The 13,588-nt window shown below is 36.5% G+C and overlaps 1 protein-coding gene across 10 annotated transcripts in view; it reads left to right on the top strand.

Annotated features, from left to right (window-relative positions):
• The window catches only part of DST (dystonin), a 783,726-nt gene that overhangs the window by 456,080 nt on the left and 314,058 nt on the right, over positions 1-13,588 (top strand). For all 10 annotated transcript variants that reach the window (XM_082250079.1, XM_082250078.1, XM_082250081.1 and 7 more), the window contains 5 exons: positions 166-359; positions 2,354-2,513; positions 4,187-4,270; positions 4,362-4,469; positions 8,318-8,416. In XM_082250079.1, coding sequence (XP_082106205.1) covers positions 166-359; positions 2,354-2,513; positions 4,187-4,270; positions 4,362-4,469; positions 8,318-8,416 — 645 coding nt within the window. The remainder of the gene's footprint in view (positions 1-165; positions 360-2,353; positions 2,514-4,186; positions 4,271-4,361; positions 4,470-8,317; positions 8,417-13,588) is intronic.

Genomic DNA, 13,588 nt, shown 5'->3' with positions numbered 1-13,588 from the left:
CTAATATTTTAAATAAATCCACTGTATTTTTTTAGTAACATCCACTGTCACTTCAATGATTTGTCCTAGTGCAGCTCTTTGTTTTATCATATCATACTAAAACCACTTCTTCTAGTAAAGACTGTGTTTTACCAGAGTTTTCTTTATTGTAATTTTTTATTAAAGCAATGGAGGTCGGAGGTTGATGAGAAAAGAGAGGTGTTTCACGCATTGGAAGATGAACTACAGAAAGCCAAAGCCATCAGCGATCAAATGTTCAAAGTACACAAGGAACGAGATCTCGACTTTGACTGGCACAAGGAAAAGGCAGACCAAATTGCAGAGAGGTGGCAAAATGTACATTCCCAGATTGAAAACAGGTTTGTAGTTTGTCTTTTAAAATCAAGGTGTGTGTGTGTATAGATAGATAGATAGATAGATACACAATATCTCACAAGTGAGTACACCCCTCACATTTTTGTAAATATTTTATTATATCATTTCATGTGACAACACTGAAGAAATTACACTTTTCTACAATGTAAAGTAGTGAGTGTACAGCTTGTATAACAGTGTAAATCTGCTGTCCCCTCAAAATAACTCAACACACAGCCATTAATGTCTAAACCGCTGGCAACAAAAGTGAGTACACCCCTAAGTGAAAATGTACAGATTGGGCCCAAAGTGTCAATATTTTCTGTGGCCACCATTATTTTCCAGCACTGCCTTAACCCTCTTGGGCATGGAGTTCAACAGAACTTCACAGGTTGCCACTGGAGTCCTCTTCCACTCCTCCATGCTGGTGAGTACACCCTTAAGTGAAAATGTCCAAATTGGGCCCACTTAGCCATTTCCCCTCCCCGGTGTCATGTGACTCATTAGTGTTACAAGATCCCAGGTGTGAATGGGGAGCAGGTGTGTTAAATTTGGTGTTATCGCTCTCACTCTCTCATACTGGTTACTGGAAGTTCAACATGGCACCTCATGGCAAAGAACTCTCTGAGGATATGAAAAAAAGAATTGTTGCTCTACATAAAGATGGCCTAGGCTATTAGAAGATTGCCAAGACCCTGAAACTGAGCTGCAGTACGGTGGACAAGACCATACAGCGGTTTAACAGGACATGTTCCACTCAGAACAGGTCGACCAAAGAAGTTGAGTGCATGTGCTCAGCCTCATATCCAGAGACTGCCTTTAGAAAATAGACGTATAAGTGCTGCCAGCATTGCTGCAAAAGGTAAAGGAGTGGGGGGTCAGCCTGTCTGTGCTCAGACTATATGCTGCACACTGCATTAAATTGGTCATCCCAGAAGGAAGCCTCTTCTAAAGATGATGCACAAGAAAGCTTGCAAACAGTTTGCTGAAGACAAGCAGTCTAAGGGCATGGATTACTGGAACCATGTCCTGTGGTCTGATGAGACCAAGACAACTTATTTGGTTCAGATGGTGTGCAAAGATATGCATTTTTTTTTTTTTTTTCTTTATAAAAGTTGAACTTATCCTTTAAGTGTTTTAATTGTTAAAGTGTGTTTTTTTAATTCAATATTTTATTTTTTATTTTCAAATGATACTAGTAGATGGCAAGCCACAGTGGAAAAACAGCTACATGTGCAGCAAAACTGTTTAGATCACTAACCCTACCTGAGACAGGCTTATGTTAACATAACGAAGTTGATGGATAGGTGGTTGTCTGACCACATATCCAATTTGTTCTGGGGGGAGTAGCGGGAAAGCAAGAATACAACCCTGAGCCATTTTATTACGGATAAGACTATAGCAGATCCCATTAAAGAAATCTAAGATGTGGTATTTCCATCAAAATCAGTTGCCCAGGGTTCTCTATCTGGGTGAAGTCATAGGGATCTAATCATCATCTTTGTCTACCCTTATCAATACTAGCAGTGGCTGCCTCTGTCAGATGCGGCTGTGTTGCATGGGTATAATGCAGAATATGCATTCATATTTAACATTCATTGATGCATCAGGGTACCAAAGGTACACTTTGCAAGGGAAAATGCACTTTGTAAGGTAAATTCCCCCCAGAGCTTAGTGAATAAGTAAAGCTCTGCTGACTTCCATCATCCAATTAAGCAAGAGCTTTTCATTTTCCTTGCATGTGTTTGGGTATTATTTGCAAAGTGAAGTTTCACCACGTTTACTAAGCTCTGGGGAAGATTCTCTTTCAAAGTGCAACTTCCCTTTCTTTGCAAAGTGAACAGCTTATTTACCTTTAGTAAAGAAATTCCATTACGTGTAAATGTGTATGTGGTTTTCTTTAATAATAAAAAAAAAGATAAATAGTATTGCTGCTTTACCAAGGTATCTTTGTTTTACCATAAAATAAATGGAAATTATGCACTTTGTTGTTTGACAGGTTGCGAGACTTGGATGCAATTATCAAATCGCTGAAGTACTATAAAGAATCATACTTTACTCTTGACTCCTGGATTAGGCAAATAGAGGATACACAAAGTAAGCTGCAAGACAGTATGCTTGACAGCAAGGCACTTTCTAAACAGCTAGACCAGCAGAAGGTGAGTTAAAGTGATTGTAAAATCTTGTTTTTTTCTTAAAAAAAATAACAAACATGTTATACTTACCTCCTCTGTGCAGTTGGTTTTGCACAGGACAGCCCGGATCCTCCTCTTCTTGGGTCCCTCGTTCCTGCTCCTGGCCCCTACCTCCTATTGAGTGCCCCCACAGCAAGTATCTTGCAATGGGGGCACCCGAGCTGAGATGCAGCTCCGTGTGTGCATTCAGACACGGAGCTGCTGTTTGGCCCTGCCCCCTCTCTCCTGATTGGCTCACTGACTTTGATTATCAGCCATGGGAGCCAATGGTGCCATGGCTGTGTCTTAGCCAATCAGGAGGGAGAGTACCAGGGCGGCCGAGTGACTCATGGACATCGCAGGACAGAGAGGGCACAGGTAAGTATTAGGGGTGCTGGGGGGGCTGCTACACGCAGAAGGCTTTTTATCCTAATGTATAGAATGCATTAAAAAAAAAAACCTTTGTGACTTTACAACTCCTTTAAAATGTCAGCAATTATTACATGTACTAAATAAGAGACAATTGAAATATGACCACATTGTAACATTATCCCTGAATGGATCTCATTTATAGAACTGTTTAAAGTTGCTAGTGAGACTGGCGCCAAATATGCCATTATTTATACTCTGTAATTTCCATGTTAATCATTTCCAGCAAATAAACGTACCCATATGTCTTTGGGTTTAAGTAGTTCCACCAGGGCTACAACCATGACCCTTGTATCTTTCTTTAGATAGACAATTCTCCATATAATAAAATTAATTGAGCAGCTATATAGCCTCTGGATCACTTGTACATGTGGTGGAAAGTGAATCCCAACCAATCTCGGTTTCATCAGATGCTTTTGAGGCAGAGGAAAGAGTACGGGTCTAATAGACCCCAAATCTCTCTGTAAAGAGTACCTGTCACTGCACATGCTATTACAAGGGATGTTGTTTGTGCCTTGTGATAACAATACTAAGAGATGATTAAAAAACAATTAAAGAAACAGTGTAAAATAAATAATATAAAAAAAAATGTATAGCGCCCCCACAGAAGTTGCCCTCACTGTCTTTGACTTGCACAAGAATTAGGCTATCATAATGGAATGCTTAATTATCACAGCAGCATGCAGTGGACAGGGGGTACTTTGTGCTAGAATTTATAGTAATAAGATGTGTGTGCATGTAAGTAGATTATAGTTAGTTGGCAATGAAAAGTATGCAGTTTTTCCTAAAAAAGTCTTTTGAAAAATTGATCTATCATTCTAACTAATAACTTAGCTCAACCTAAATTGATAATATTCAGCTGGTCACTCACCTCTAAACTATGCTGATATCCATCAGTTGGGGTTCCAAGATGAAAGATGGCTGGTCACTTTGTGATTATATAAACTTTAGTGCAGTGGCTAATACTAGCAAATCAGATACAAACTTGTCAGCATGTATTTCCCCTCCTGTCGTGTTGCGGCAGAAAGAGATGTCACCGCTAGTCTCAAAGTTACATAGTATGCATCAGGAAAATATACATTTTACTGTTTTGGGGAAATGCTTATTTGATATCTAAATTTGATTGCTGTTTATGAGAATTGTACTATTGCTTCTCTGTGACATTTGCCTTTTTGTATGTACAGTACACCTATATGTATTTTTCTAATTTAATATCATACATTATGCAGATGTTGATTTCAGAAATTGAGATGAAACAAAGCAAGGTGGATGAATGTCAGAAGTATTCGGAGCAATATTCTTTGGCTATAAAGGTATATGTGTTTTTTTTATGTTCCTGCAGTCCTATTAGTGCTGTTTCCATCTGATTCCCAAGACATAATATTGCTTGTTCTATATTGACAGGATTATGAACTACAGCTAATGACTTATAGAGCGTTAGTGGATTCCCATCAAAAGTCTCCCATGAAACGCAGAAGATTTCAGAGCTCTTCAGATGTTGTTGTACAGGAGGTAAGCTTTTTATGCAGATGCTAAAAAAACTATTTGAACAGTATGAATCTACTGATATTTAGTAATATCATGCCCTTAAATTATAGTTGCCCCTCATAAAAAAAAATGACAGTCTAGGACTGTATATATTAAAACGTATTTTCTCTTACGGCTCTAAAGCTGGCCATACATTATGCAGTTTTCTTTCCTTCAACCACCAGATGAAGGAAATAAAATCACTGGATTCCCCCATCAATACAGTCCGTGTTGATGGTTGAATCCCTCCTGCTGTGCTATTGTATTCTGTGCATGCAACTCACTGAGATAAAAAAAAAAAAAACCTTATAAATGTGTCAAACTTCATATGTCACCACATAAGCTCTAATAAGGTGCAAACTAACCAAAAAAATACAATGTGCAAAAATTGTCTATAAAGATGCAAAGCACAATCAATAAAAAACTATGCAATTAATATGCACAACCAATCAATAAACATAAAAAAATAAATAACATCAAATTTACTTGTGATCCACGTAAACTTATCTGTGGACGATTTATGTAAAAAAGTACAATCAGTGTGCACAACCAATCAATTAAAAAAAACGATAACCATAAAATTCAAGTTCATAGAAATTTGTGTTTACTCGTGATCCATGCAAACTTATCCGTGAGCAGTGTTGGATTTAAAATTCCAAGGAGAAATATTAATCCAGAAAGGCATGCATAGGACCTTCACCAGGAATCCCCAATGAGTGTATGTTCACCTTAAAATTTGGCTCTTATTACGAAGGCCAGTGAAGCCTCAAAAAATCTGAGACCCGAGATGGCTGCTACAGCTGTTTATCCAATTGAAATGCAGGGGTTCAAAGCAGGCAACAGAAGATTCAACTTCAAATCAAAGACCAGCTCAAAAAATAAGAAAACCTCATAGTGTAACCCATAAAACAAATGTTATTATTTCAAAGCATAAATTGCTCTCACTTTAAGGAGCCAGAGTCTAACTGCACAAAGAAGTACCAAGCTGCCACTTCCCCTTACATTTAAAAGCATAGACACAGCTGTTCTGTGAGGAAACATAACAGAAGTTCGCAGCTTATACAATATAAATTGCAGTGCTATATAATCAATAGTAAACTCAAAGTGCAATATGTGTATTAAAGTCCATATTTTAAAGTCCAAAAGGAAAACAACTTGGTTTGCACTTGCTAATTACCAGCAGAATCAGTCAATATAATCAATAGATGGTGATCAAAAGAAATGTTATTATGCAACTAAATAATCCGTCTGATGAAAAACAAATAAATGTGTCAGGTAACCTTCCAATGTTCCAGTCAGCTGAATTTTAAACTCACCGGAAATCCAGGCCTATTAGCTAAGTGCAGCAAGTACGCTCATAAACCTCTAGTCCTAGGAAAGGGTTGTATCTCCTCCAGTGAATCCTAAACCTCAAGCGTCTGTGAGATTGGAACTCAGGATACATCCAAGAAGGAAGAATAACATATTATGTCATATTGCTAACACTTAGTAATGTGAAAATAGTGTGACACCCTGTGCAGCTGGTATCACTCTGTGAAGAAAGATGCATCTACCAATCACCAGCAACCACCCATATGCAGTGCGCACTCACCGCCATATATGCTGTGCAGTAGTAAAGGTAGTATGGATGGTAACCACAGGCATCGATCTTAGGTTGCCTAGGATTTTTCTTCTTCCTCCAGGGGGCAGTGCTCAAATCATAGTTTACCAGACACAATGGCCATAAAACGGAAGATGCTCCATAGTGTAGTATTTATTTCAAACCAATAGAAAGAGCATACATTAAAACCCCAGCATAAAAGTTGAAATCAAGCCGCCAACACTTACATCAAATGCCGCTACACAGACCTCCAATGTGGAGGCGTGACATCACACTACAAGCTCTGCCCTGCGTGCATCATACAACAGTATGTCCTGAAGGGCTTCTAGCGTCTGTAGTGGCGGCCATGTCTATGTAGCCCACCGCCGGAAACAACGTGGTGTAACTTCCGGTCCAGCGCCATATTGTTAATGACCAGGAAGTGTATATAGATCATATTGTAACTATCAGGCCATAAAAGTATAATATTAGGCCACCTTACTAAAAACAAAAAAATAAAAAAAATAAATAGGCTTTATTGCACAAAGATGCTAAAATAGTAATCAGGCGCCCTGCTACCATCGATATTAAAAAATCTCTATATAAAAGATTAACGGTCACCATTTTATCGTAGATACCTCTATTGATATGCAAATAGATTTCAGTATCTGCCATCTCTTTGATGATTTTGAGGGCCTACCTATGCCTAACATTGTAAATTCATATACACGAGAAGCTAAATAATCAGATGTGTTATTAAATCTAAAAATATCTTTATTGAAAAGGGAAACCACAAAAAAGAAAAATGATCTTTTATATAAAAGGAACGATTGTACAGTGGAATAAAAAAATGACTAAATAACATTAAGGCACCATCAAGTAGAAATATAACATTATGTACTGAGATATGGTATTGAAAATGGCCATAAAAAATAAAAAAAATAAAAATAGATATTGGATTCTGGAGTGGACTAAATAGTAACTTTAAAACATACAAAATCTATAGAAATGCTGAAGAGGTCCCCAAAAGGGATAGGATAATATGAGTTGGAACATAAAAACTAGATACAGAACAAATTATATATATAGATATATATGTATATATATATATATATATATATATATATATATATGTAGATGTAGATATCTATATATATATATTTATGTATCTATATATATATATATATATATATATATAGATATATATCTATATATATATATATAGATATATATATACACAAAAATAGATTAATTAAATTAAGGCAATTTTCCTTAGACGTTGCTCACTGTACAGATGACACAACAGTTACAAGGTTCATGTTGTGAAAAAAGTAATATGTGTAGGGGGACCAATACTGTTAGGTGCCAACTGATCTCAAAGGTTGGATTTTCTAAAGATATTTCAGGTTTATCGGGCAAAGACATTTTAAGAACAGGGTCCGCTTTTAAGATGTCCCACCTATTTTGTCCCACCGCCAACAGGGTGTTCCCATCCATCTGTCTAACTAATTCAATGGTGTTATCAATTTCTAATTCTGCATACCCTTTTTCCAAAAATCTTCATTTTGGAATCAGTGATTGTTCTGCATAGTCAGTCTCCCTACTACAATTCCGTCTCAGTCTTATAATTTGCCCTTTAGATATGTTCCAAAGCCATGTAGGGTGATGGCAACTGTTCAGCAGAATGTAGCTATTCCTATCTGTGAACTTAAAAAATAATTTAGTAAAGATCTGTTCATCTTTAATCATGAATGTTAAATCCAAGAAGTTGACTTCTTCTCTGCTACTGGTAAAGGTTAAATTGATGTTTGAATCATGGACACTCTCTCTCTCCTGGATTGGTGAAGCTCTGCTCTGTTTTGTCATTGTCATCAGGGGCACCGCTGTTGCCAGTGGCAGTAATCATACAAAAAAAAAACAGCAGTCTGGTTGTACTGAAGTTGATCTATCAATCAACTTCAATATAACCAGCCTGCTCATAGATGGATGGAAATTCAGCCAGTTCCTGCTGAACAGGCCATATTTTTATGTCTGTGGCCGGCGTTTATAGGGAAAACTCCCAATCCAGTGTACATCAGCAACATGCAGGGATTATGTCAGTTGCTACATATTGATATTACCACCCTTCATTCCTGATGACTGGTCTCTAGGCTAGAGGAGAGGGTGCTCACTGATAATACATCATCATATACTGTATCACATTACTATAATTCTTGCTTTGTAATCAAAAGTTACTTGTTCTGTTTTATTTTAGTACATGGATTTAAAGACCCGTTACAATGCTTTGATGACTTTAATTAACCAGTTTATTAAATTTTCTGGTGAAACCTTGAAGAGACTGGAGGAAGAAGAGGTACAAAAACAAAATGAAATAAATGGATTTATATCACATAATAAAATATACACATCACTATTTCTAGAAGAGCTACGTAAAATGCTAAGTATATCATGGTGCACAATATTATCCTTTTTCTTTTGTTAATGAAAAAGTTCAGGTGTACTTTTCTTTATAACTGGACCTGTACAGTTATTATTGCACTGATCCCTTGTCTGTACATGGGGTATCAATGAGAAACCTAGCAGGATGCCTGTAATGTATTGCAATGCCTGGCAGCTGGCCATTAGAGTGAGTGAAAGGATCATTTACTGCAGTAGACAGTTCCTGCATTCATTTCTGTGGGCCATATGCCACATGTGTGGGGCAGTGCAAGGAGGATTACGTTTGCATTAGAAGACTGTATGACTATATTCTTTTTGATATGTGGTAGGGTTGTGGAAGTGTTTGCTGCATTACACCTACCAGACATACCACTGCAATTAAACCAAATTAAGTTTCCATAGAACAGTCAAGCAGCATGGTGAGAGAAATACTGTTCTTTTTTGTTATTTTTGGTGCACTGTCAGTGTTGCTTGTTGCTCTCTTCATGGTGGAGGGTACTATACTATTCTTCTGCATTCTGATAATCCCTGTTGATGTCTGTGTCATAGACTGAACAGTAGTGAATAGACTTGCATAAAAGAGAACACAGGATAATCTTAATTTTAGAACACTGTCCTGAACTAGAAGTTGACTAGAATTTAGTTATGGTATGTTTTTCAATCACAAACATGTATCTACAGCGGGAGAACAAATTATATTCTGGAAGAAAATATGGTGATAAGAAATTTCCATTAAATACATATTGTGCTTAATTGGTATACCTTAACACTAGTTAACACGGCAAGTATTCACACAATAAAGGAAAGGACTTGTCTGCCTTTGCATTAGCTTCAAATAATGACCTAACATGTAAAAGTTTATTAAAGTATGGTGTTTTCTTTGTTTATTCTCTGACCTGTTCCTTATATATTGTCAGTTTTGTGTGGTCTTGCATGTTCTGGTAAGTTAAATACAATGCTGGTCCTTTTCTATTGACTGTCATTAACTGCTTGGTCACTCTACGTTTTGTTTATAATGCAATATTTATCTTGCTTTTGTGGAGTTGGGTATTTCAATTCTCTTTGCTCTCTCGATACTTCTTTGACACAGAAAGGTGGCTGAAAGCATCTGTTCCTTTTAATAGCCTAATTGTGGTAAGTTGCTACATATACTAAATACACTTATTTTTCTAAGCTATTTTCTCTCTGAGCATAAAATACCTTATTTGAATCCTCACTTTTTTTTTTATCTTTGAACTGTTTTTGCATCATTTGCAGTGATGTCCCACAAGTATCAATAAGGGGCTCCGTTTTTTCTTGTCTTGTTAGCAATGATCTGGATGAAATAATGTAAATTAGGTGGGTTATTGATTTATTTAAAAAGGGTCCTGACAAAATGGTACCATGAGCAGCTAAATAGCAAAAAAAATATAATACATAAATGTAAGTATAAGGTAAGCACTTCAGCACTTCATATGGAGTCCCCTGTATGTGTACGGGCTAGGACTTGTAAAACAGACATTGAAAAGTACTTTGGAAAAATGATAAGTAAAGTAAGTAGCACCACTCAATACCAGACATCTACATAAACAAATATTGCTATATTAAACAAAGAGTTTTAAAAACAAATTATGCAGGTATAGTTTGGTATATATTTAAGTGAACATCCTGAAGTAACACATGAATATGGGGTAGAGTTTTGGAGAAGGACATAGAGTCACAGATGATGTGAAGAGACTATGCAGGCAGCAAAAGTTAATGAGATCTGATAGAATCTGATAAGGATATGTTGAAAAAAATCTGGCCTAGTTTAGTTTAGTTAAAAAGAGAACTTAGAAATGATATATTAATCAACCGAAAGTCATTATAGATGTGACTGGTTAACCTTGTAGTTGCATATGGGAAGAGTAGATTTTAATTGCTCAGAAAAACAAAACCTAAACAGTGGACTCAATGATTAGTTTAAATGAAAACTATAAATCTAAATGACAAAAATCCACACACCACAAGCCGTCTGTCATTAATACATCACAATTCATTGTTATTGCATAGCACATAGCGCATGTTAAAAACTATGGTGAGTATTAACATTTCCCCAATCGCAAATATTTCCCATCCTCTTTGGAGTGTGATTCCACCAACTAGTAATACAAAAGGTCATAGGGTAATATGTTCTCATGACATCAATCTTATTGGTAAAATAGAAAAAATATCACAGACTAAATCAATATATATTTGCAGACTCAAATATCAAAAATTCAGCATAGAGCAGCTGAAGATGGAAACAAAGACAAAAAGGTCCTACATTCAGGCTAGGGAGCGCAGGAATTGTATGCATAACAATTTCTAATAAGTGTCTAAAAGGGGATATTTTTTTAATCACTATTATTTTTACTGTATTTATATGTTCTATAGAATTAATATTGTGATGTATTACTGGCAGACAGCTCTAAATTATGGATTGAATTATTTGAATTTCTTTTCGTTTAATGTAATTGGTGAGATCACAATTCAGGTTTTGTTTTTTTGGTGCTCATATTGATCTATACACTGGTGGGTATCTGATATTTAAACTTTTAGGCCTTGGGTCAGCCTATATTGTTTTGAGTTTTACAAAGAAAAGATTTTACCATCTGTAAAAGAAGCTATTCTGTATGGTAAGAGTGTATAAGTTGTGGAATGCCCTGACCTACCATCAAAAGTAAAAAAATACTGAGGTTTGGAATATTTTCTATAAACTAACAGTATCCAAAATTATAATTAATAAGGATAGTACAGAGAACTAATCCAACTACCATGTTGGTTAACTAAGGAAATTTTTGCTGGAAAGAAAAATTTTGTTACAGTTCCCTCTGTGTGGTAGGTTGCCTTGCCTTCCCTTAGACCAAAATGGTGAGAGGTTGAATTTGATAGACCATTATCTTTTTCGGCCTTACTTTTTCCACTAGGAGGTAAAGTTTTAACATTCTTTTTTTTTACATTTTATTTTTATTTTTAGATTTTAATGTATTCAGAACGCTCTTCCATGTCAGCATATCCTGAATTATTGGAACAGCAAAAATCCAGCACAGAGGAAAATAGGAGGCTTTCAAAGAGAATACAGGAACTTGAGCTAGCACTAGAAGAAGTGAAAAAGCAAAAGTTTATATTAGAGCAAGAGCTGCCCAAGGTTAAGGCTACTGCTGAGATGGAGATCAAAAAGCACCAAAAAACAGTTGAAGAATTAACCTTGCAGAAAACAAAAGCTGAATTTGAAGCACAGCAATTTCGCTTAGAGCTGGAGACTACAGTCAAGATGAAGACTGCTGCAGAACAACAGCTTGAACATGTACGCCAAATGACGAAACAGGCTGAGTCTAAAAGAGATGCTGTGGAAGAAAGACTCCGAGCATTTAAGACTCAGATAGAGGAAAGCACTACTGCAAGGAGAAAACTGGAAGAACACTTGAAGAGAAAAGAAATTGACCTTCAAGATCTGGAAAGTAAAAAGGCAAGTCTTATGACAGAGCTAAAAAGAAAAGCTGAGATTGAAGATGAACTTGTGAGACAGATCAAACATCTCGAAAGTGATCTTGTATATCAGAAGAAGATCGTAGGAGAGAAAATAGAATATGAAACCAAAAGGCAATATTCGGATTCCTTGTTCAGCTATCCTTCCTCAAAAGAGTTGGTTATACCAGCACGCACTGTACAAGAGGTTCATTATATGATTGATTCAGACATAAGGGGAGCCCAAGCAGAACAGTATATTAAAAAGGCAGAAACCCTAAAGCAGCAGCTTGATGAGCTTACGTTGGTTCACAAAAAAGCAGAAATTGAGATTAAACAGTATAAGACAGAACTAAGTACACTGCAGATACAAAAGGCAGCGGCAGATGAAAAAAGCCGCCAACTAAGAAATCAGTTAGATGATACACATAATATATTGCAGCAGCTTAAAATGGAACTGGAACAGAAGAATCAGCTAGAGCAAAACTATGTGTTGCAGATAAGAGAAGTTGAACGAAAGCTGTACCAGAGCCAGGATAAAGCAGATGAAGTTATGCAAGAGGCTAATGACCTGAAAAAAATCAGAATGAGTTTTGAGGAAGAGCTGAAGTTATTGCAACAGGACAAAGTTTCCTTAGATCATAAACTAAAGATGCAGAAAGCTGATTATGATGATGTCAGAGGGAAGCTGAAAGCTTGCCAGGATGAACTGAGGCAAAAGGATATGTCTGAAAGAGGCAGCCTTCAAAAAATATCATTCCTGGAAGAAGACTTAGCTAGAAAGAAACAGGAAGTGGATGACTTGCGTAAAAGAATGGAAGAGCTTTCCAGAGCACATGCAAAGTCAGAGAGCAGCGTAAAAATCCTAAATTCTCAGATGACATCTTTGCAGCAAGAAAAAACTGTAATTGAGCAACGATCACAATCAAGAAGTGGTGAAGTTGAAAATTTGCGCGACCAGCTAAAAAAAGTTCAAGAGGAGTACAACCAAAATGCCAGGGCACATAAGGAGGACCAGCAAAAGATCATGAAACTTCAGGATGAATTGGCAAAAAGCAATCAGTGGGCTAACTCCCTAAAGCTGAAATTAGATGAGCTTACTAAAGTGAACAATGAGACTGAGATGATGCTAAGAAAGGTTAAATCTGAATCTGAGAAGACTACTATGGAGAGGAATAATTTGCAGAAAAATCTTGATATGACAAAATCACAACTAGAAAGCACTAAAGAGCAAATAAAAGTGACTCATGAACAGCTACAGAAACAGTCCAAGGGAGAATATGAAACTCAGAATATGGTAAAGCGGCTCGAAGATGAATTGTCAAAATCTAAAAACGCTCTAAATGAAATTAGACAGAAATTTGACAAACAGAGTCTGACAATTTTAAATTATGAAAAGGACATACGAAACTTAAAAACAGAAATAAACAGTTTGTCAGTTGAAAAACGCATGGTAGACCAGAAGATTCAGCAGCATCAATCTCAACTGCAGGAAGTAAATGCAAAATTTAAAAAGGCACAGGATGATCTCCACAAGAAAACGGTTGATGAACAGTTAGCTCATAAAAAGCTTGCTTTATACCAGGAAGAATCTACAAAATACAAAAGCACAGCGGAG

This window comes from Pelophylax lessonae (genome assembly GCF_965119305.1).
Source record: "Pelophylax lessonae genome assembly, chromosome: 3".
Classification (NCBI taxonomy): Eukaryota; Metazoa; Chordata; class Amphibia; order Anura; family Ranidae; genus Pelophylax; species Pelophylax lessonae.
The sequence above is the reverse complement of the archived record's forward strand: the minus strand, read 5'-3'. Positions and strand labels throughout refer to the sequence as shown.